We start from the raw sequence: 23,931 nt of genomic DNA on the forward strand, positions 1-23,931 counted from the left end.
GTCCAATGACATAGTAACACTATGTAACGTGATGATAACATGCATTATGTGGGGGCCTCATAAAAACTGATTAGACCTAAGTCCCAGCAGGCCTAACCCCCCATCCAGCCTTCCTCCAGGCACATTTCTTTCTGATCTGTTGCACTGGTTCTGATCTTCTTAAGGGGAGTGACATACCACCTGATCTTCTTAAGGGGAGTGACATACCACTTTGCTGGCAGTGACTTGAAGGCCAAGGTGTAGCGATTGTACGAATCATTCCCACACTGCACACTGCAAGGGGCCCTTGGCCAAATGTTGCTCATTAAAGATTTCTGTTCCAGCTCCTGCCAGGCTAGACCTGCCCCTGACCGGGGCAATCGATTACTTCCAAACCATGTTAGCAAAAGCCATATCCCTCTGACACTTTCCATTACCAAGAAGAATTGTTAAATGCTCAAGGAAACACTCCCAAATTAAACTGCAGGGGCTGGGCTGTCTTGATTCTTATTTGATTCCTTGCCATCAGTGTCCATCGCTTTGGGTTTCCAGTGGCTATTTCATATGCCCAAAGGTCTCTCCAGATTGAAGCAGCCTCATCAGGGAGCACAGGAAAGCAGAACCATGTCCCAGTATGGGGTCAAAGATCAGCCGGAGCACATCACGAAAGACATCATTTTTCCCTCCTGTCGGTTTTCCCAGCAGAGGTCAGCCACTGTTTTTGTAAAGGCTGAGGTAGCTGTCCAGCAGCTGGGCTGTGCTGGTGGCATTGATTGTAATGCGGACTCGGGGAGGAGGTGCCTCAGAGTGTTGATTGCCAGTCTTGGGCAGAGCAAGGCAGGTGAGCAGAGATTGTTGACATTGTGATCTTTCAACAGTCCCAAGATTGTCTTTAACGTCATTTCTGTCCTCACATCTGCCTCTTAACGAAAGCTGACTCCAGGCCGAAGCGAGTCTCAGGCTTCATTTTCATAATGATACTGACTCTCAGGAAACCTCCTTGATCGAGTGGAGGGAGACTGAGGCTTCTGATGAAGAAGGTGGGGGCTGGAGGAGACCTGGAGAGGCTCCCTGAGATCCATGGGGGAATGGATGGGCCAGGGTTTTTCCAGAAAGGAAGCACTCAGAAGCACTCACAAGGTGGTTTTCAGCTCAGCTTGGAATATATTCCTTCCTATGATGTGGGTCGTGAGAAGCAATGCTAGCCAGGAGACATTAGAACCAGGCAGTACCAGCGGGTGAGCTCCAGACCCACTCCCAAAATAGCCTCTCCTCTCAGAGCAACCCGTCCCTGGGTTTTGTAGGTTTCCACTGGGCTTCTTGGGCCCCTTCCATTGACAGTGTGCCCTCTCCTCAGGGATGGGTGCATTGGCAGGGGGCAGGATGGCTATGCTTCCCTACCTTCAGCTTGGTGGTCTCCTCTCCCATTGGATTGCAGGCCCCTAGAGACCACGTATTCCCCCGGAACCAGTGCTCTCCTGCCCTCAGTCAGTCAGTCAGCCCCTTTGTACCCTAAATGCAGTCGGGGGGCACTGAGCAAATGGCCTGAAAGAGGTGTTGCTCCCTGCCCCAATCCACCTCTGTGGCCCGTGCCACCCTCCCTCGACCCCAGACTCCTGGAATAATAATAATAATAATAATAGTGTTATTTGTTAAGCATTTACTATATGCTAAGCACTGTACAAAGCATTTGTGATGGATACAGGTTAGTCAGGATGGATACAGTCAGTGTCTCACATGGGGCTCATATTCTAAGTAGGAAGGTGTATACATATTGAATTCTCATTTTAGGAAACTGAGGCCCAGAGAAGTTGTGACTTGCTCAGGGGCATAACAGCAGACAAGTGGTGGATCTGGTTTTGAACTCAGATCCTCTGACTCCTCCCATTAGGCCACACTGCTTCTCAAGCAGGAGCAGGTCTGGGGGACTAAAGAAGAGCCTAAACATGAATTTTAGAGGAAGCAGGTGAGAGCCCTGGTTTCTCAGGTTGTTTTCTCACTTCCCGTTTCCTCTCTCCTACCCCATCCCCCTGGAATGATGGGTTTCCACGACAGAAAGCAAGACCTAGAGGAAATGTCCATCATTTCTTGGCCTCCAGATCCACGAGCTGGTTTTTGCCTGAGAGGCATGGTGTCCTCTTTCGGGAGCGATGGAGACTGCACACAATGGGCCTCCTCCCTGACTGCCATCCCAGGCAATCTATCAATCAGTTACATTTATTGAAATGTGTGCAGGGCACTGTGCTAAGCACTTGGGAGAGTACAATATAAAAGAGTTGGTAGGCACATTCCTTGCTCACAACGAGCTCACAGTCAAGCAGGAGAGACAGGCATTAAAATAATTAAATATATAACAAATATGTAGTTAAGTGCTGTGGGGCTGAGGGATGGGTGAATAAAGGGAGCTAATCCAAGTGCGAAGGTGATGCAGAAACTCACTAGGACCCAGAGTTGGACAGCCAGAGGACAAGCAGTGCCTCCTTCTGCCCCGTTCTGCTCCCCACTGCTCTTCCTTTCTCCCAGAGTCGGTAAGTAACCAGGTTTGCAACCTGAAAGTCCAGCCGCCCCCTCCCTGGCCTGGCTGACCCAGAGGGAGAGGCAGCAGGATTCCATTTCAGTGACATGTTCTTTACTCTTGTATTGCTGGTCCCAAACCACCACAGTGCTAGCAGAACGTGATGCATACATCCCCAATTTATAGCTTAATCATAGAGAGTGTTAATTTGCAAGCAGATTCCATCCTACTTCTAAATGGACAATGTTGAATTAACAAGAAAATAAAATGCCTGGGATTCCTGTGGCCTGCAGACATCTCAGATAACCCTGAAAGGGGATCCTCTTCAAATGCCTTTGCCCCAAAATGAAAAGGTGGCTTAGAGAATCAGTGTATGTAACTCAGAACCCAGTGAGAAGCAGAGCCTTTACGAGGAAGATATTTGAAGACAGGATTGCAATTAAAATTCTAGGCTGAGGTAAATAGCACTTTTATGAGGTAAAAAATCTTTAAAGCACATTTAAAGGAAAGCTCATTTCATTTTTCAGTGAAATTGATGTCAAGAAATTTGCAATAGACATTGCTATTGTATTTAAAAAATGATGATAATCTGGTTTTGTGGTGCTTTAATCTGGCACCATTTCATCTGGCAGGGGGCGTGAGGAGGCATCCTGGTGACATGCCTGGAATACTACAACATTGTAACCTAAGAGACAGTGGAAGCACCGATGGGAGAGGAAGGAGTCATGGGAGTTCACAATGGGCTGGAAATGGAAACAAATTATTTTTGTTGTTCCAAGCCCCACCCAGGAGGGGACGCAGCCTCTTCTTGAGATTAGGCACGCCCCTGCATCTCCCCTTTGGTGGAGGTTAGGATCCAGAGAAGTGCATTCCTTGAGTCATCGATCACATAATAATGACAGCATTTGTTGAGCACTTACTATGTGCCAAGCACTGTTCTAAGCGCTGGGGTAGATAAAAGGTAATCAGGTTGTCCCACGTGAGGCTCACAGTCTTAATCCCCATTTTACAGTTGAGGAAACTGAAGCACAGAAACTGAGGAAACTGAATCATCATTAAGTGAGTCACCCAAAGTCACACAGCTGATAAGTGGCAGAATCAGGATTGGAACCCATGACCTTTGACTCCCAAGCTCTTTCCACTAAGCCATGCTGCTGTCTGTCAGTCCTTCATGAGCATAAAGCAATGAAAGTAGCAGTTCCTGGACACCCCTCAAAGTGTGGGCAAAGTTCTGTCCAGCTTATCCTCCTCAGATCACTGACCGCTGTTGCTGCTGCTGCTGCTGTAGGCTAGCCCCTCACCCCACACCAAGCGGGATTGTAGATGCATCTCAGCCCTCTGACAACTGGCCACTCCCAAGCCCAGGCTACCCTCTGCGGCCCTGTCCAAAGCTGTCCTTGGAGGACCTTGGAGCAAGCTTTTTGAAAGCTAATGAAACGAATCATGTGATGCAGATGATCATGATTAACTGTAACGTTAATAACAATAATAGTAATAATAGTGGTATTTGTTAAGCACTTATCCCAACGACTGTACTAAGCACTGCAGTAGAGACAAGATTATCAGATCAGACACAATCCCTGTTTCTCACAAGACTCACAGTTTAAGTGGACGGAAGAATAGGTATTTAATCCTCATTTTACAAGTGAGGAAACTGAGACAGAGAGAAATCAACTGACTTGCCTAAATCACACAGTAGGCAGGTAACGGAGCCAAGATTAGAGCCCAGATCCCCTGTGTTTTTTCTGATTGTCCCCGCTCCTTCTCTGTAAGAGGCTGACCTCTGATTTAATCAAAAATTACCAAAAAACAAAGAGGCTTCTCAGATTTGGTTTGTTTTTTTTAGAACATGGAAAACTGGGGCTAATTTCGAATCCACAAAATACCATCCTCTCTATCTGGTGCTCCCTCTCCTTTCTCTCCACTCTTCTTCACATGTGAGGCAGGGAACAGGACAGCAAGATGGGGATGGGGTGAGTTGAATGAGACCCCCTCCCTCTTGCCCAGTTGTCTCGCATAGACTATTGATTGTAAGCTCCTTGTGAACAAGGATCATGCCTACCAACTCTACTGTATCCTCTCAAGTGCTTAATACAGTGCTCTGCACACAGTAAGCACTCAATAAATACCCCTGATTGATGGGTTGATTGATGGACATGTAACAGGCCTTCCTGGGTCAGAGGCCCATGTGTGAATTCTGTGGACTTTTTGTAACAGCGAATACTCTTAGGCACTGCTGATGTCACATTCAGCAAAGGACACCCAAGAAATCTTGCACTGCAAAGGTCTTCACTTCCCTTCTGGACTCAATGTGTTTGCCCTCTCACCCCTTCTTGGCAGGGAAATGGGTGGCCACCTCACTGGCCCTCATGGCCTCCAGTTGATGGAGTTCAGGTGCCCGGAACTCCCTGGTGATCATCAGTCTGGATTCCAGGCTTTGGGTATTGTATTTTGGCAAGAAAATGCCTATCGATAAATGAATGAATCCTATTTTTTGAGCACTTACCCTGTGCAGAGCACTGTACTATGCACTTGGGAGAGTACAGTAGAGTGCGTAGAGACAATCCCTGCCCTCGAGGAGCTTACAATCCAGCGGGGGAGACAGACATTAAAATAAATTACAGGTAGGGGAAGCAACAGAGTATAAAAATAGGAAAGGAAGGGATGAGGGGTGGTGTGGGTGTCTAAGTGCTTAAGTGGTACAGACTCAAGTTCATGGATGATGTAGCATGGAGGGAAAATAAGATGGGGAGATGAGAGATTCCTCAGGGAAGGCTTCCTGGAGGAGATATAATTTTAGTAGGACTTTGAAAATGGGGCGAGTAGTGGTCTGTCAGATGTGAGGGGGGAGGGAGTTCCAATGAATCAGTCAATGAATCATCTTTATTGAGTGCTTACTGTGTGCAGAGCACTGTACTAAGCTATTGGAAGTGTTCAATATAATGGTGTTGGTAGATTCGTTCCCTGCCTACAGTGAGCTTATAGACCAGAAAGGAAAGAGAGCAGAGCAAGAGGTCAACAGTGAGGGAGATGACTTGCTCGAGTGCCAGCATACTAGAGGAGCAAAGTGCGTAGACTGGATTGTAGCATAGAATCGATAAGACTAAGTGGCAGGAAAGAGCCATTTGAGTGCCTAATACCCAATGGTGAGGAATTTCTGCTTGATACAGATATAAATCTATCCAATCCCCTCCCTTGGTATCTGGCATCAAGGCCACCTTGGAGCATCCGTGTCTTCCGGCCAGAGGTTGCTTGCATGTCCCATGTGCACAGAGCCCTTCCCAGGGATGCTTGGACCCCGCAGCAGTTCATTCATCCCTAACAAGAAGCAGCATGACCTAATGGAAGAAGCCCGGGCCTGGGAGACAGAAGGACTTGGGTTCCAATCCTGGCTCTGCCACTTGTAACCTCTTTGATCTGGGTCAAGTCGCTTTACTTTTCTGAGCCTCGGTTACTTCATCTGTAAAATGGGGATTAATAATAATAATAATAATAATGTTGGTATTTGTTAAGTGCTTACTATGTGCAGAGCACTGTTCTAAGCGCTGGGGTAGATACAGGGTAATCATGTTGTCCCAAATGAGGCTCACAGTTAATCTCCATTTTACAGATGAGGTAACTGAGGCACAGATAAGTGACTTGCCCACAGTCACACAGATGACAAATGGCGGAGCCAGGATTCGAACCCATGACCTCTGACTCCCAGGGCCAGGCTCTTTCCACTGAGCCACGCGATTAAGACCGTGAATCTCCCATGGGACACCGGCTGTGTCCAACTTGATTATCGTATCTACCCCAACACTTAGTACATTGCCTGGCACGTATTAAGTGCTTAACAAATACCATTAACCCCCCCCCAAAAAAACGAGGGCTGCAGCTAGTGGAAGATGGGAAAGATAGCTGCTTAAGTGCTGCTGTTCCTGCTGTTCTGATGGTGCAGCCCTGCGGAGGCCCCAGGACCGTGCAGAGAAATGCTTTGTCTTGGGGAGAACTGCTGGTCACCACCAGCCAAAATCCTCCATTCTGCTGGAACCCCCCTCAGGGGGTGGTGCTGGGGAATGGTGTCGCAGATGTGGCCCCTGCTCACATGCCTCCGATGGCCCAGGGCAGGACGAAGTGGGGCTCCTCCTCTGAACACAAGTAGGCGGAGAGTGCTCTTTATCATTATGACACAGGTGAGATCTGGATAAAATGCCAGCTGAAGTGAAAGAATAGAATTTTGATGATTTCAGAGTCTATATTATGAGGCTTTACCAACATTAGCTTGAAAACGTGTCTAGAGAAGTTTCTCTGCAGCTGGGGTGAAGCCATCAAGGGCGTTCGGAAACATGTTTCTATTCAAATGACTCAGTCCGTGACGACGAGGCAGAATGCGCTCATTCCCTTCCCCTCATTCTTTCGTTTTCACCCAATCAATCAATCGATGGTATTTATTGAGCGTTTACCATGAGCAGAGCACTGTACTATGTGCTTGGGAACATGCAGTAGAATTAAGTTGGTAGACACGTTCCCTGCCCACCACAAGCTTATGGTCTAGGGGGGATGGCAGACAGTCATATAAATAAAAAGTACATAAGCACTGTGGTGCTGAGGGAGGGGTGAATCAAGGGTGAAAATCCAAATGCAAGGGAGACACAGAAGGGAGTGGGAGAAGAGGAAATGAGGACCTAGTTGAGTCCCAGCATGTGCAGTCAGAGGATCTGGGTTCTAAACCAAGCTTTGCCAGTCACTTGATGAGTGAACTTGGGCCATTTGCTTATCTTTTCTGTGCCTCAGGTTTCTCAGCTTTAAAATAGGGATTAAATCCTACTCCCTCCTATTTAGACTGTGAACCCCAAGGGGGACAGAAACCATATCCAAACTGATGAATTTGTATCTACCATAGAGCTTAAAACAGTGCTTGACACATTAGTAAGTGCTTAGCAAATATAATAATAATAATAATAATGATAATAAAGCAGTCGGCACTCGGGTCAAAAGTTTTCCGTTCTGACAGATTCTGGCCTGGATCCTGAGGGCCTGCGAGTGAGGATCCAAGGTCTGGTCTGGGCCCCACGGCTGGAGTCCAGTCCAGCTCTGGGCAGAACTCTGACTCTGTGGGATTTCTGCTGCCCCAAGTAATGGATCCTGGGCTTGGTGTTGCAGAGCACAGCTCTGAGCTGGATGGCCAAGAATAGCGACCAAGAATTGGGCCTGCCCAATCCTCCACCTTTGCTTGACTGTGTAGATCCACGCGGCAATCCAGCCTGAATATACAGATTGGCACAGCCCGGCCACCCGCTTCTCTGACCCATTTGGTGGCAGTAGCCGGGAGGAAGAAGAGGGAAGCTCGAGGAGGCTGTACTGAGACTAGATTTTACACAGATGAATAACCACAGGCTGGACAGTGTAGGAGCGGAAAGGGAGCCACACACCACACTGGAGTTGAGCAGAGGCAATCCTGTCCTCTCTGATTTTCCATTCTTCCACTCCTACAGCATTCCAAAGTATCAGAGAGCTGCAGAGTTGGCCCATCGCCCTGCCTCTGAGCGAAACTTCCAGGCAGTGCTGGTTGGCCCCAGCATGCTCTTTGGATGAGATGAGGCTGTCTTGGAGGAGTAGGAGTGAAGGGAAAAACTGATTTAATGATGAAACAATCCCCTGTCTCTGGCCTGGAATCACACCAGACACTGCGCCCTCCAACTTTCAGAGCCTCCTGAAAACCCAACTCCTCCTGTCATGTTAAGCCCACCACTTCTTGTCATGTTGTCCATTTTCTTTCATTTTTCATTCACAGTTACCAATTGCATCGAGGATTTTCCCCTTATACCCATGGCCCGCCCCCCAATCTGTATCTGCACGTGACTCCATTACTCTGTTAGCTCTTCAGGGCTTGGCCTGTCCAGAGAACTCAGTAAGCATTCTGCACCCAATAGGTGCTCAATAAATGCTACTGAAGGGATGAAAGGAGATTTTGCTCTCAACTCCACCGAGCCTGAGCCTGAGCCAGAGTGGAAGATACCGGAGGAAAGTTGGGTACCCGGCTGGAGCCGAGGCAGAATTCCTCTCTGCTCCCCAGACCAGCAGCCTATGTGCCATTCTCCCAGCCATTCGCTGTCTCCTCAGAATGGGTCACCAACTGGGACTGACTTCCGCAGGGATCCCCAGGAGTGTGCCCTCCTGCTGTGGACCCAGGAGGAAGTAGAAGAAACGGGACATGGAAGCCAGGACAAGGAAGGGAAGGGAATTGAAGAGTCTGGCTGAGACTCTTGGGGATTGAAACCCCTAGAAAGACGGTTCCTTTGAGCAGAGAACAGCTCTCCATCTGTCAGTCCTGCAGCCATTGCAAGGAGTGGTGGCCAATGCCCCCAGCCTGTGGAACGCTAGAGTCTGAGCTGCTGAAGCCCACAGCCTGACAGGTCTTTGTGTCCGCCTGCCACCGGCTCTTGTTGTGCTTGACGTCTGGTGCTGGACCACTCATCCCCCCATTCTCACTATTGGGCTCCCAGCTGAGCGCCCCTGGGCGAGCTTGGGGAGGAAAGGACTGAGCCAGCCACTAACCAGTTCTTTGTGTTTCCTTAACCTCAGGCCAAAGAAGGGGGCTGTGGCCCACAGACACTGGATCGGGGCATCAAATCTAGTCAAGTGCAGGCCTTGCCCAGCGGCTCTTGCCAGCTCTGTCTGTGCCTCCGACGGACACACCTACTCCTCTAAGGTATGTGCCCTCTGCTCTTGCAGGCTTCCACATCCACTTCTCTTGCAGTCTTCCACTGTCAGTGACCTCCCATGACACAAAATGCCAACCACTGTGGCTGTGTCACGAGACAGTGAGGGAAAAGTGAGTGGTGGGAAGAAGGGAGAGGGAAAGACTGTGATAAAGGATAAGTGGTGGGAAATTCATACCATAATTAGTGAAATGATTTTGAGAATCCAAAACCCAGTCCCGCCCAGCAGCAAGGCCTTCACCTCTTCCCCACTGGAAGGCAGGGGTGCTTAGCGTCTGGTGAGGGGGTGGCCTGAGGTGATGGCACCCAAGGCCAGTGGAGGGAGCAACAGGAACTCACCCTTGGCATTCAGCCATGTGTCAGGATCCCAGACCAGTTCCAGGAATGACAACGCAATGGATGGTGGTGGAGTAAAGGCCATGTGATATCCCTTTGGAAAGTCCAAGCACAGGGTCCTTGACTTTGTATCTGAATTGGGCACTTCCAGCACAGTGCCCATCCCCGCCCACCCCCTTTCAGGAGACAGCATTCTTTGGCAAACCTCTCCACACTTACCATGGTGCAAAACTGTCTCCCAACCATGGATGACCTTCGGTTAGATGCAGGAGGCCTGGGAAATGGCCCGGCGGTCAGTCTGGTCCTGAAGCCACTGGTCATTCAGAAGCCACCATCTCCTATTTTGAACTGTGGATGGTGCGTTCTGGGTATTCTCTGTTCCGCCTGTCACTTCTTGTGACCTTTCCACTAATCCCCGCCCACCACAAGCCATGAAATCGGCCTGGCCGTTCGGACCTAGTCTCCTTTCACACCCTCATTTGGGTAATTGAAATTTGGCTCCTCAGCTGGTGGTCCCGAGAGCTGCTGGGACAGAGTGGTCCCCGAGACAAAATGGTCCTTGCCTGCTGAAGGGTTTGAGTCCAGATCTTCTTCACTAAGAGAGTACCCACAAGGAGAATTATCAATGCTCAGAGTTCCTCCCAGGATGAGTGGAACAGTGCCCCCAGAAGCCAAATGGCTTCAACTTCCATATCAGCACATTCTATGAAGGAGAGCAGAATATGCTCATCAAGATGTTGCTATTCTCTGGTATTTATTGAGGGCTGCAATGTACCATTAGCTCGTAAGAGCCTTGTGGGCAGGGATCATGACTTGCTTCTGCGGTGCTCTCACAAGTGCTTAGATTAGGGCATCACACTTAGTAGGTGCTCAGCAAATGCCACCGATGGATCAACTGATGTGGCAAGGACTGGGCTAGTCATGGCAAACTGATCCATTCTGACAGGTTCACTGTTCTGGTCTGCAGAGGCCAGTAAATTGGACAAGAAGAAGAACAATTTGGAAGACAGTAGTAGAAGTCAAAAGAACACTAATAAATTAGAATGTTGCCCATACAAAAGCAGAGTGAAACACATTAGTGCTGGGTTCAAGGTCATATCCTGAGAGATAAGCACAAACATGGATGCCAGATAGATGGAGAAAGGCCAGAGCCTCACTGGTCCGAGCTGGCCAAGGCAGCATCGCTGGTCTGCTCTGGGATTGGGTAAGCCAATTGAGGCTGGCCCTGGAACGTGTGGACAGAGGTGGATAGGAAAAGCAAGGAGTGGCCTCCCCCTGAGCTCTGCGTTGGTCAGATCCTTGTCAAGGAATGGGCTTCAGCTTTGTTTGTAGCCTTGTGCAATTTGAGAGAGTCCAGGGGAGAGTAACAGAAATGGTTAAAAGGAAACAAGTGAGTCCAAGGCCCAATATTATTTAAGAAATTGGGAGTGTTTGGCCTTGAGTAGAGAGGTCCAAGGGAGACACGATAACTGTCTCTGGGTGGGTGAAGGGTTGGGAGGTGGGCAAGAGGAAATGAGTTGAAATGACCACCAGTCGGAAACAAGAGGGACCTACATCATCTGTCCTGGATGTTTTAATCGTGCACCGACATGGAGGCAGGGGGCTGGACTTAATGACCTCTAGATGTTCCTCTGTGATATTTGTTGGAGGTCATGGAGGGAGGGAATTGATTTGGATGCTCAGTGGGACTCTTGGGTAGGAACAATATGGAACCCCTCAACTGGGAAATTTGAAAGTAGTATCTATGCTACTTTTCCGCCACCCAAAAGTAATACGTCTGGTCATTGCCCTAGACATCCCTAGCACAGGTGTTCCATGTCACCTAGTGATAAATGTGATTTGGTTGAGCAGATTATTGCACTTCAAACTTCTGCATGAAAATGTCTATTTGTTTTGATTTCTCTCCATGAAATACATTTAAAATATCAGCTCTTTGCGACCCCAGAGCAGTAGGAGGCCACAGTAACACTGCCAGCTGCAGGATAGATTTCTCCTTGACAGTTTTCCAAAGTTCCTTCTCACCATTCCAGCCATTTCCCACAGAAAAGTACTGAGTGAAACTAAGTGTCTACTGCCATCAGAGCACAGTACTAGTAATAGTAGTAGTAATGGTATTTTGTAAGCACTTACTGTGTGCAGAGCCTTGTACTAAGTGCTAGAAAAGATATATATAGATGGGAATTAAAACTGGTCCCTGGCCCTTGGTGGCCTCACAATTTACAAATTCATGTGAGGGGAAAGAAATTGGATGGAGACAGGCACATCAGGAACTATGAAACATTCAAACACAATACAAATACACAAAATAGCAAAATCAATACAATGCTGTGACAGGAGGAGCAGCATTTCAGGCTCCTTGGGGTTCAGAGTTCAGGGCACACCCACAGCCCCCAGTTTTCCTGGTAGCCTCACTCTGTAAGTGCACAGGAAGCAGCTTTATCCCCAGCCTGGCATGCCTGAAACAGGCCGGGAGCACGGACCTTCTAGGTGGAAGACAGAGGAGGAGCCCACAAAAGAGACTGAGAATGAGTGGCCAGAGAGATAGGAGAACCAGGAGATGAGTGTCAGAGAAGCTGAGGTTGGATAATGTTTCTAGGAGAAGGGGTGGTCGACACTGTCAAAGGCAACTGAGAGGCTGAGGAGGATTAGGATGGAATAGAAGCCACTGAAATAGGTTGGCAAGAAGAAGATTATTGGTAACCTTTGAGAGGGCAGTTTCTGTGGAGTGAAGGGGACAGAAGCCAGATCGGAGGAGGCCAAGAAGAGAATTGGAGGAGAGGAACTTGGGACAGTGGGTGTAGGCAATTTGCTCAAGGAGCTTGGAGAGGAATGGTAGGAGGGAGATAGGATGATAACTGGAGGGAGCTGTAGGGTCAAGCGAGAGTTTGTTTTTTTTTAGGATTGGGGTCACATGGACATGTTTGAAAGCAGTGGGGAAGAAGCCACTGAAGAGCAAACAGTTGCAGATGGCAGTCAGGGAGGTAGGAGTGAGCAAGGTGATTGAACACTTTAAAGCCAATGGTAAGGATTTTTCGTTTGATGCAGAGCTGGGTGGACAACCACTGGAGGTTCTTGAGGAGTGGGGAAAAAATGGACTGAAGAGTTTTGTAGAAAAATGATCCAGATAGCAGAGTGAAGTGTGAACTGGAGTGGGGAGAAACAGGAGGCAGGGAGGTTTGCAAGGAGACTGATGCAGTAATCAAGGTGGGATAGGATAAGGGCTGGATTAGCATGGTAGCAGTCTGAATAGAGAGGACAGGGAGGATTAATATGGTAGCTGTTTGGGTGGAGAGGAAAGTGCTGATTTTAGCGATGCTGTGAAGGTTGAACCAACAGGTGGGAAATTGGACAGGGACCTCAGAGGTTTTGTGACCTCAGAGGGTGGGGCTATCTGTGAATGGGGTTGGAGTATAAGGGGGGGTGGCAGGGAGAGCTGGAAAGTGCCTAGTGCCTGACGGTGGATCTGATGTCATAAATCTGAATAAATTCAGAGACTTTGGAAGGGCAGTTCCTTGTAACTAGGATGGGAATTCCTGTAATTGGTCGATTTCCTTCATATAGGGAGCCCCACCTTTTAATTCAGGCCCTAAATGGATTATCTGGTGAGACAGCTATCAGTTGGATATTTTCTCACTCCTCCACTCATTTGGAGCAGGTAGGCTCAGACAGTGCTTCATAAGCTCATTTCTCAACTAGTAAGTAATTGGACAGAGTTTGCAAAAACCAATAGAAATAGCTGATCTGTGCACATGAATCCCTGCTTCTGCTCACTGAGTAGTCCCTGACTCTTCTCTCTCCATCGCAGGACCCTCTCTCTCCAGATACTGGCTGTCCTCTAGGCTGTAAGCTCTTTGTGGGCAGCAATAACTTTGACCAAACCACTAGACTGCACGCTCCCAAGTGCCCAGCACAACCTCCATCACTGTGATCTGGACTCTTTCTGGCCCTGTACCTGGGCTTTGATTTGGAAAAAAAAAATTTCCCAGGATCTTCTATTGCCTCAGTCTCACTCTGTCTCTCAACATAACTCTCTTAAACTGGAATGGGAATCTTGCTTTCCCACAAGTCTGTATGTGAGGACAGGATTTTAGTATTTGTCTTCTAATTATTCTTAATCAATCAATGTCTTCCTTTCCTAGACACCTAAAGGTCTGATTTACCACGTTAGTACAATCACTCATCCTATCCCAACTGGATTACTGCATCAGCCTCCTTGCTGACCTCCTGCCTTTCCCCACTTCAGTCCATACTTCACTCCGCTGCCCTGATTATCTTTTGACAGAAACGTTCAGGGCATGTCACCTCCCCTCCTCAAAAATCTCCAGTGGTTGCCAATCAACCTCTGTATCGAACAAAAACTCCTCACTATTGGCTTCAAAGCTCTCCATTACCTTGCACTTTCTTATCTCACCTCCCTTCTCTCCTTCTACATCCTAGCCCTCACACTTTGCTCCCCGGGTGCTAACCTTCTCACTGTGCCTCGGTCTCACCTGTCTTGCCACCAACACCTGACCCATGTCCTAGCTCTGGCCTGGAATGCCCTTCCTCCTCAAGACTGCCAATCACTCTTCCCCCCTTCAAAGCCCTACTGAAGGTGCAACTCCTCCAAGAGACCTTCCCAGACTAAACCCCTTTTCCTCAGCTTCCCCTGCCTCCCGTGTCACCTCAACTCACTCCCTTTGCTCTTCCCCCGCTCTCCCCGCCCCACAGCACTTATGTATATATGTATATATCTATAAGTCTATTTTTTTATATTGATGCCTGTTTACTTATTTTGATGTTTGTCTCCCCTCCTCTAAACTGTAGGGCCCTAGTGGGCAGGGATTGTCTCTCTTTTATTTCTTTATTGTACTTTCCAAGCGCTTAGTACAGTGCTCTGCACACAGTAAGCGTTCAATAAAGACGACTGAATGAATGAATGAATTTCCTATCTCTCTTATTGATAGACCTGCTTTGCTTTCCACTCATATTCTTTCTGTGAAAACAAATTTGGGGTAAAATCAAACTTGGGATCTGTATTAAAGTTTAGTGAATAGGGATGGCATTTGTTCCTACATTTCCTAATTCCAGTTACTTTTATATTTGCAGTCAATCAATCAATCAATTATATTTATTGAATGCTCACTATGTGCAGAGCAGTGTTCTAAGTGCTTGAGAGAGTATGATACAACAGAATTAGCAGACATGTTCCCTGCCCATAATGAGCTTACAGTCTAGAGGAGGAAACAAACATTAATATGAATAAGTAATTTATAATAAAGAATTTAAAGATATTTACGTAAGTCCTGTGGGGTTGGGGGTGGGGCTAATATCAAATGTCCAAAAGTCACAGACTGAAGTGCATAGATGACGCAAAAGAGAGAGCTATCCAGGGAAAAGAGGGCTTAATCGGGGAAGGCCTCTTGGAGGAGATGTGACCTTAGCAATGCTTTGAAGGTGGAGATTCATTCGTTTATTCATTCAGTCGTATTTATTGAGCTCTTGCTCTGTGCAGAGCACTTTACTAAGCATTTGGGAGAGTACAATACAACAGTAAACAGACACATGGAGACAGAGGTAACCTGGTATATATGGAGGGAGAGGGAGTTCCAGGCTAGGGGGATGATGTGGGAAGGGCGTTAGTGGCTAAATAGACAAGCTCAGAGCACAGTGAGTAAACTGGTGCCAGAGGAGCAGTGGGTGGCTTCGGATGTAGTAGATTAGTGAGGTGAGCTAGCTGGGACAAGCTGATTGAGTGCTTTAAAGCCGATGGTCAGGAGTTTCTGTTTGATGCAGAGGTGGATGAGCAGCAATTGGAGGCTCTTGAGGAGTGGGGAGACATAGACTGAATGTCTTTGTTGATCGAGGATCCGTGCAACAGAGTGAAGAATGGATCGGAGTGGGGAGAGACAGAAAGCCAGGAAGTCAGTGAGGAGGCAGATGCAGAAGTCAAGGAGGGATAAGATAAGTGCTTGGATCAGCATGGTAGCAGTTTGGATTGAGAGTAAAAGGAGGGTTATAGCGATGTTGTGAAGGTAGACCCCCCCCAGGATTTGGTAGGAGATTGAATATGTGGGTGGAGTGAGAGAGATGAGTTGAGGACAATGCCAAGGTTACAGCCTTGTGATACAAGGAGGATACTGGTGTTGTCCACAGTGATGGGAAAGAAGAAAGGAGAGGACAGGGTTTGGGTGGAACGATAAGGAGTTAAATTTTGGTCATGTTTTATTTGAGGTGTCTTGAAGGCAGGAGGAAATGAGAGTTCTCAGGGAAGGAGAGAAGTCAGGGCTGGAGATGTAGATTGGGAATCATCTGCATAGAGATGGTAATTGAAGCCATGGGAATGAATGAGTTCTCCAAGGGAATCAGTGTACAGGGAGAATACAAGGGGATATAGAACTGGGCCTTGAGGAACCCTCACTGTCAGAGGGTGGGAGGCAGAGGAGGAGCCAGCAAACAAGACTGAAAATGAGTGGTCGAAGAGATAGGAGGAGAATCAAGAGAAGTCAGTGTCAGTAAATCCAAGGTTGGATAAACTGTCAAGGAGAAGAGGGGGGTCTACAGTGTCAAAGGTAGTTGATAGATCTAGGAGGATTAGGCTGGAGTAGAGGCCATCAGACTTTACGAGAAGAAGATCATTGCTTACCTTAGAGAGGGTTGTTTCTGTGGAGTGAATGGTGGGGAAGCCAGATTGGAGGGGATCTAGGAGAGAATTGAAGGATAGGAAGTGGAGACAGCACATGTAAACAACTCTCTCAAGAATTTTGGAGTGAAATGGTAGGAGGGAGAAGGAGCGACAACTGGAGGGAGCGATGGGTTCAATAGAGGGTTTTCCTAGGATGCGAATAAATAAGCATTTTTGAAAGCAGTGGGGAAAAAGCTATTAGAAACTAAACAGTTGAATATGGCAGTCAAGGAGGGAAGAAGGGAGAGGGTGAGTGTTTTAAAATGGTATGAAGGGATGGGGTCAGAAGCACAAGTGGAGGGAGTAGATTTAGAGAGGAGGTGAGAGATTTCACCTTGAGTTACTGCAGGGAACATAGGGAGATTCAAAGAGGGTGGAGGATGAAGGGTGATTGGGGAGGAACAGGGGACATAATGCCTGATGGTTTCAATTTTGTTGATGAAGTAAGTAGCCAGGTAATTAGGGGAAAGAGTTGGTGGGAACAGGGGTACAGGAGGTTTGAGAAGGGAGTTGAAGGTCTGGAACAACTGGCGGGGACACTGGGTATGGGAAGGAATCAGGAAGGACAAATATTGTTGTAGGGCAATGGAGAGGGCCAAATTGAAGCAGATAAGAATGAATATAAGGTGGACTAGTTCAGAGAGATGTCTGGATTCCCTCTACCAGCCCTCCACAGCTCAGGCACAGGAGAGGAGGAAGCATGCCGTTGAGGTGATCCAGAGTTGTGGGTTAGTGGTAAAAGATTGGCAGAGGGGCAGAGGACCAAGGAGTTCAGTTCAGTGATGAGATTGGTGTTGAGTGTCAATTTGTACATCAAGAGAAGATAGTTTGGGTATGGAAACCAAATGGGGTAAGATGGCTGTAGAATACTTGAGGGTGTCCAAAGAACGGAGGTCTCTGTGGGTGAAAAGGACAGATTTGCAGGGGGTGGATGTATGGGTAAGAGAGCAGGTGAGGAGGCTCTGGTCAGAGGAATTTCAGAATTGGTGAGAATAGAGATTGAATAATCACTGAAGATTATAATATCAAGTGTGTGCCGAAGTTGGTGAGTGTGTGAGGTGGGGTGGAGCAGGAGGTCACTGAAGTAAAGGAGTGAGAGGAGGTGGGCACTGGAAAGATCATCAAGGACATCTACATGAATATTGAAAGATCAACATAGGGATGGAGAATAAGAGAAAGAATGTGAGAAAAGGATCAAAATGGTTCAGAAAGTTAGAAATGGGGCCTGGGGCCAGTAGATGACTATGACTAGCGATTGGAATGGGTGGTAAAGGCAGATGATATCGGCTTCAAAGGAAGGGAAAATAGGGCTGGGGGAGGAGGGATGGTGTGAAAGTGGCATTGGAGAGAGAGAAGGAAGCTGACTCCTCCCCCTTTCCCAGTGAGTCTGGGTGAATAGGAGAAGATGAAGCCCCCTCTAGAGAGAGCAACAGGCATGTTAAATCGTTTTAGATGATTGCTTCAAAAATAAAGGTCATGTTTTTAGTGCCTCATCAGGTAACGTTTTTATTAGATGTAATTTTCCAGATGCAGGTTTCTCTCAGGATGAGAATGGTTTCCCTGCTCTAGCTCTCTGTGTCCCCCAAGAGGGTTTCCGTTTATTCATTTTTTTCATTATGGCATTTAAGTGCTTATTACGTGCCAAGCACTGTTCTCAGCGCTATGGTAGATACAAGTTAATCAGGTCGGACACAGTTCCTGTCCCACATGGGGCTCTCAGTCTAAATATAGGAATCTAAATCTTAGCTCAGCTGCCATCAGGAGACCCACCTCAATGTCGGAATCCAAGGTAAAGCACAGAAAGCCAGGTTCAGGAAGCTGGGACTACTGGGCAGAACACAAGACTGGGAGTCTGGAAAAATGACTTTTGATCCTCCCTCTCACTGGCCCTATACATGACTTTGGGCAAGCCCCTTGACCTCTCCTGGGCCTCAGCTTATTCCTCTGAAAAATGGTGATAATTATAATTATATATATATGTATATAAATGAAAAAGTGTATGCATGAGTGTGTGTGGTTGTCTTCTTTGATAGTAGAGTTCACCTAAAAGTGTGCTTTTAACTGGAAAGGCCGATTCAGGACTCACATCACCATTGTGGACCCAGAGGCTGCATCTCTCAGTCTAGTGCTCTGAGCTATACATCTCCAGCCCTGATCTCTCTCCCTCTCTGCAGTTTCACATCTCCTGACTTCAAGACATCTCTACTTGGATGTCCTGCTTCATCTCAAACTTAACATGTCAAAACCAAAACTCATCTTTCAACACAAATCTGGCCCTTCCCCTGACTTTCCCATCACTGTAGACAGCACCACCATCCTTTCTGTGTCACAAACCCATAACCTTGGTATTATCCTCACGTCCACTCTCTGTAATTCAACCCACATATTCAATCTGTCACTAAATCATGTCGGTTCAACCTTCACAACATCATTAAAATCTGCCCTTTCCTCTCCAACCAAACTGCTACCGCATTAATCCAAGCACTTATCCTATCCTGCCTTGATTACTGTGTCAGCCTTCTTGCTGACCTTCCTGCCTCCCGAATCCCCCCACTCCAGTCCATACTTCATTCTGCTGCTACAAAACATTCAGTCCCTGTTTCCTTCAGTCCTCCTCAAGAACCTCCAGTGGTTGCCTATCCACCTCTGCATCAAACAGAAACTCCTTACCATCAGCTTTAAAGCACTCAGTCACTTTGCCCCCTCCTACTTTATCTTGCTGTTCTCCTACTACAACCCAGCTCCTCTAATCATATTTTTTAAACACTTACTATGTGTCAGGCATGTACTGAATGCTGGGGTAGATTCAAGGTAATTGTGTTACACACAGTCTTTGTCCCACACTGGGTTCACAGTCTTGATCCCCATTTTACAAACTGAGGCACAGAGAAGTAAAGTGATTTGCCCAAGTTCACACAGCAGACAAGTGGCGGAGCCGGATTTAGAACCCAGGTCCTTCTAATCCCAGGATTAAAACCCAGGATAGAACCTCTGTCCACTTGCCAATCTACTCAATGTATCTCAGTCTCATCTGTCTCACCGTCTCACCCAATATGCTGCCTCTGGTCTGGAATGCCCTCTCCCTTCACATCCAACAGACAAATTACTCTCCCCTCCTTCAGACCCTTAGTCATTCATTCATTCGCTCATTCAATCGTATTTATTGAGTGCTTACTGTGTGCAGAGCACTGTACAAAGCACTTGGAAAGTACAATTTAGCAAGCACATCTCCTCCAAGAGGCCTTTCCTAAATAAACCCTCTTTTCCTTTTCTTCCACCCCCTTTCTGTGTTGCCCTGACTTGCTCCCTTTATTCATCACCCCTCCCAGTCCCACAACACTTATTTACCTACCCATAATTTATTTATTTATTTCAATGTCTGTTCCCCCTCTAAACTATAAGCTCATTGTGATCAGGGAATGTGTTTACCAACTCTGGTATTTTGTACACCTCCAAGTACTTAATACAGTGCTCTGCACATAGGAAGTACTCAATAAATACTATTGATTGACTGTTGTCATCATCATTATCATCATATTGGGATTTATTGAGCACTTACTGTATGCAGACACATCATTAGGCATGTTCCTGATTTATGGGCTCTAGCAGACTGATAGACCCTCTCCAGAGCACAGAGAGAGTAGCGAGGTGGAGAGGGCAAAGAATGAGGAGAGTGTGGAGAGGGTAAAGAATGTGGGGAGGGCAGAGAGTGTGGAGAGGGTGGAGAGGGAGGAGAGTGCAGAGAGGGCCGAGTGTGGACGGGGAGCGGCTGCAGAGTGCAAAGAGGGAGAAGAGTGTGGAGAGGCAGAAAGTGTGGAGAGTGCGGAGAGTCTGGAGAGGACCGAGAGAGTGAATAGGACAGAGAGTGTAGATTACTGCAACATCCTCCTTGCTGACCTCCAAGCCTCTGGTCTCTCCCTACTCCAGTCCATACTTCACTCAGCTGCTTGGGTCATTTTTGTACAAAAATGTTCAGGACATGTTTCCCCACTCTTCAGAAAACTCCAGTGGTTGCCCATTCACCTCTACATCAAGCAAAACTCCTCACCATTGGCTTCAAAGCATTCAATCAGCTTGCCCCTCCTACCTCACCTCGCTCCAACCCAGTTCATACACTTCTCACTGTGCCTTGATCTGGTCTATTTCTCCATTGGCCCGTCACCCACATCCTGCCTCTGGCCTTGAATGCCCCCCCTCCTCAAATCCGACAGACAATTACTCTACCACCCCTTGAAGTCTTATTGAAGGCACATCTCCTCCAAGAGGCCTTCGCTAAACCCCCCTTTCCTCTTCTCCCACTCCCTTCTGCATAACCCTGACTTGCTCCCTTTGTTCTTCTCCCGTCCCAGCCCCACAGCACTTATGTGCATATCTGTAATATATTTTTTTTGTACTGATATCTGTCTCCCCACCTCTAGATTCTAAGCTTATTGTGGGCAGGGAATGTGTCTGTTTACTGTTGTATTGCACTCTCCCAAGCAGTTAGTACAGTGCTCTGCACACAGTAAGTGTTCAATAAATACTTGAGCCACGAGAAGCAGCATGGTTTAGTGGAAAGAGTATAGGCTTGGGAGTCAGAGGTTGTGGGTTCTAATCCTAGCTCCGCCACTTGTCAGTTGTATGACCTTGAGCAAATCACTTAACTTCTCTGTGCCTCAGTTTCCTCATCTGTAAAATGGGGGTGAAGAATGTGAGCCCCACATGGGACAACCTGATTACCTTGTATCTACCCCAGCGCTTAGAACAGTGCTAGGCACATAGGAAGCGCTTAACAAATACCAACATTATTATCATTATTATTATTATTAAATACAATTGAATGAATTAAATTAATGAAGGAAGTTCAGGCCAGTGCTGCTGGGATGGGCTACATGTATATATAATACATAGCACAGTATGTGCTCAATAAATATGATCTGTAATGGATTTTGATGTCAGTCTCCCCCTCTAGACTAAATTCCTGGTGGGCAGGGAATATGTCTACCAACTCTGTTGTAGTGTACTCTCCAAAGCATTTAATGGAGTGCTCTGCACACTGTAAGTGCTCAGTGAATATGATCGATGGACTGGGGACAGAGTGCAGAGAGGGCAGAGGTGGGGGTGAGGAGGAAGCCATTGATCAGGTCTAAGAAGGTTCATTTCGCAGCAGGCCATTGGCCACCTAAAGGCAGTGCCCTTTCCCACTTGCACCATGATGACTTGGACCAAATTCATGACTTTCTCAAGCACCTCTGACTTCTTGCCTTGCCTTTTCGCTCCAACCATACTGCAGGTTTCCCCCCACATCTGCCCCCTTCCCCCTCCACTGCAGGAGGGCCCACATCCAAATTGGGTTTTCAGATTACATTTCCCCACCCCACCCCCCCGAGACATGTCAGCTCCCAGTATCTCTTTGGGCCAGCCAGGAGGGATGACCCTGGAAGAGAGGAGACGAGGATGTGGTTGAAGTTTAGCTTGTCCAAGCTTTTCCTGCCTTCTCCTGATTTCAGGGTTCACTATATCCCCCCCCCCCCGCCCCATGGTGGCATTTCAGGTAAGCACATGCCATTGGGTGCTTTGGAGAATAAACTCCTTGGCAAAGTGCTTATTTTGACATCCGGGACAAGTGTGAGCATTCCAGCAGCACCTACGGAAGAAGCTGCATCAGCTCACCCAGCTCATCAGTGAACAAGTGGGTCTTGAGAGCAAAGCAGGAGGAGGGAATTGTAACAATTATTTTCCCGCTTATTTCAGTTTCTTCCGTGCCAACCCACATTTCACTGACAGGGAGAATGGTTTCCTCTTTTCCTCTAAATAGCCCTATGCAGAGTGCTACATAATTACTTACTCCATGCTTTTGTTAGAAACACATTAGGAAGAATAACTTCATACTTGTCAGATTGGGCTGAATGCATAATTAAGTCTGTTGATAAAGCAATTACCTGAACATGATGGTGCTCACAGTCACCTCGTCAGAAAATGAAAATAAGGATTATATTGAATTACTAAGCACACCACCTCAGCGCCAAACAGTCTCTTTAAAGATGGAGAAGGACACGCCGGTAATTATCATGCCTGTAATTGGGTACTGTGTTGTAAGTCTAATTAAACCATTACAAATGACTTTGATTAGGTTCACAATCATGTCACTTTTGTTTTCCCGATACTCAAAAAAAATCTCAGTTTTTTTGTCTTCATGCTGGTATTAGAAGTGGCCAATGTGTTTATAACACTTCCAGTAGGTGAAGGTTTTGGAATACAATCATGGGAGCCGGGGGAGTTTCAGGAAGCCACTGTTGTTCTGATCACGAGCCTTAGGCTAGGACATGGAGAGAAGAACATGCTGTGCAGGAAAATATTGGATGAAGAAAGCTTGAATCTGCACAGTCACTATGCAGTGCCTTTCTTTTGAGGGAAGCTAATTTAATGAATTTGCTTTGAGATTCACAGAAATGATGGGTTATTTTCTCTCAAAGCCTCATCCCTGAATTCTGGCAAGCAAGATTCAGAATTCAGAAAATGTGATTTCCCCATTAGATATAGCCACTGGTATCCTATATGACCTTGGGAAAGTAACTTACCCTCTCTGGGCCTCAGTTTCCTTTCATCTGTAAGATGGGGATAAGATACCTTTTACGTTTTTCTCCCCTGCCCCAATTAGGGTGTAAACCCTTTAGTGGACAGAGAAAGTGTCCTCTATTACTCTGTCCCATCATCCCTAGCAACTAGTACAGTACACCGCACCAAGTGGGTGCTCAATAAATGCTATTAGTCAGTCATATTTATTAAGCATATACTGTGTGCAGAGCACTGTTCTAAGCAGTTGGGAGAGTACAACACAACAGTATAACAGACACATTCCCTGCCCACAACAAGCTTACAGTCTAGAGGGGGAGACCAACATTAATGTAAATCAATAAATCAGATATGTCCATAAGTACTGTGGGGCTGGGAGGGGAGAAGAACAAAGGGAACAAGTCAGGGTGACGCAGAAGGGAGTGAGAGAAGAGGAAAGGAGGGCTTAGTCAGGGAAGGTGCCTTGGAGGAGATGGGCCTTTGATAAGGTTTTGAAGAGGGGGAGAGCACTAATACATACTACTACTACAAATACTGTTAGTCTCTCTAGCCCTTAGATTATGGGCCCTGTGAGGGCCAGGGATTGTTCTTATATTTACCCCAGTGTTTAGAACAGTTCCTGGCACATAGTAAGCACTTAACAAATACCATTATTATTATTATTTTATTGATGATTGTCTAGTATCCATCTCTGCACTTAGTACTAAGTGCTTAATATATACCATAATCATGATTATTGTCATTTGCTCATCTACTGATATGAACACCTTGACAAAACAGTTAGTGGTGGCAGATACAGCTGATCCTAACAGAGAAGCACTGACTTCGTTACCAAGGCTACATAAAAACCAAGCACTGCCATACTAATCCAGGTCATTGACCTATCCAGCCCACTTTTCTTTCCCTGGCAGTAGCACTAGTGGATGCTTAAAGAAGAAGTGTGCTCTTTGGTGTGACTCTTTAAGATGGTGATAAATCCATCTTACTCTCCCAACCTTTTGCCTCCATCAAGGAACCAGCAATCTACCCGAACCCATCTTAAGTCTTCTAACATCCCAAACTTTTCCTGCTAAAAACCCACTGTGGAATTATCCAACTCTGCTCGAAGTGAATGTCCTAGAGAACTCATCCGGTCCCATAGCTTCAACTACCATCTCTACATGGATGATTCCCAAATC

At 47.0% G+C, this 23,931-nt stretch overlaps 1 protein-coding gene across 1 annotated transcript in view; it reads left to right on the forward strand.

The window, feature by feature from the left end:
• Positions 1–23,931, forward strand: part of SPOCK1 (SPARC (osteonectin), cwcv and kazal like domains proteoglycan 1) — a 448,756-nt gene that overhangs the window by 358,830 nt on the left and 65,995 nt on the right. The window contains exon 5 of the mRNA XM_029051596.1: positions 9,062–9,188. Within this exon, the coding sequence (XP_028907429.1) occupies positions 9,062–9,188 (127 nt within the window). The remainder of the gene's footprint in view (positions 1–9,061; positions 9,189–23,931) is intronic.

Source organism: Ornithorhynchus anatinus, chromosome X1 (genome assembly GCF_004115215.2).
Source record: "Ornithorhynchus anatinus isolate Pmale09 chromosome X1, mOrnAna1.pri.v4, whole genome shotgun sequence".
NCBI lineage: Eukaryota > Metazoa > Chordata > Mammalia > Monotremata > Ornithorhynchidae > Ornithorhynchus > Ornithorhynchus anatinus.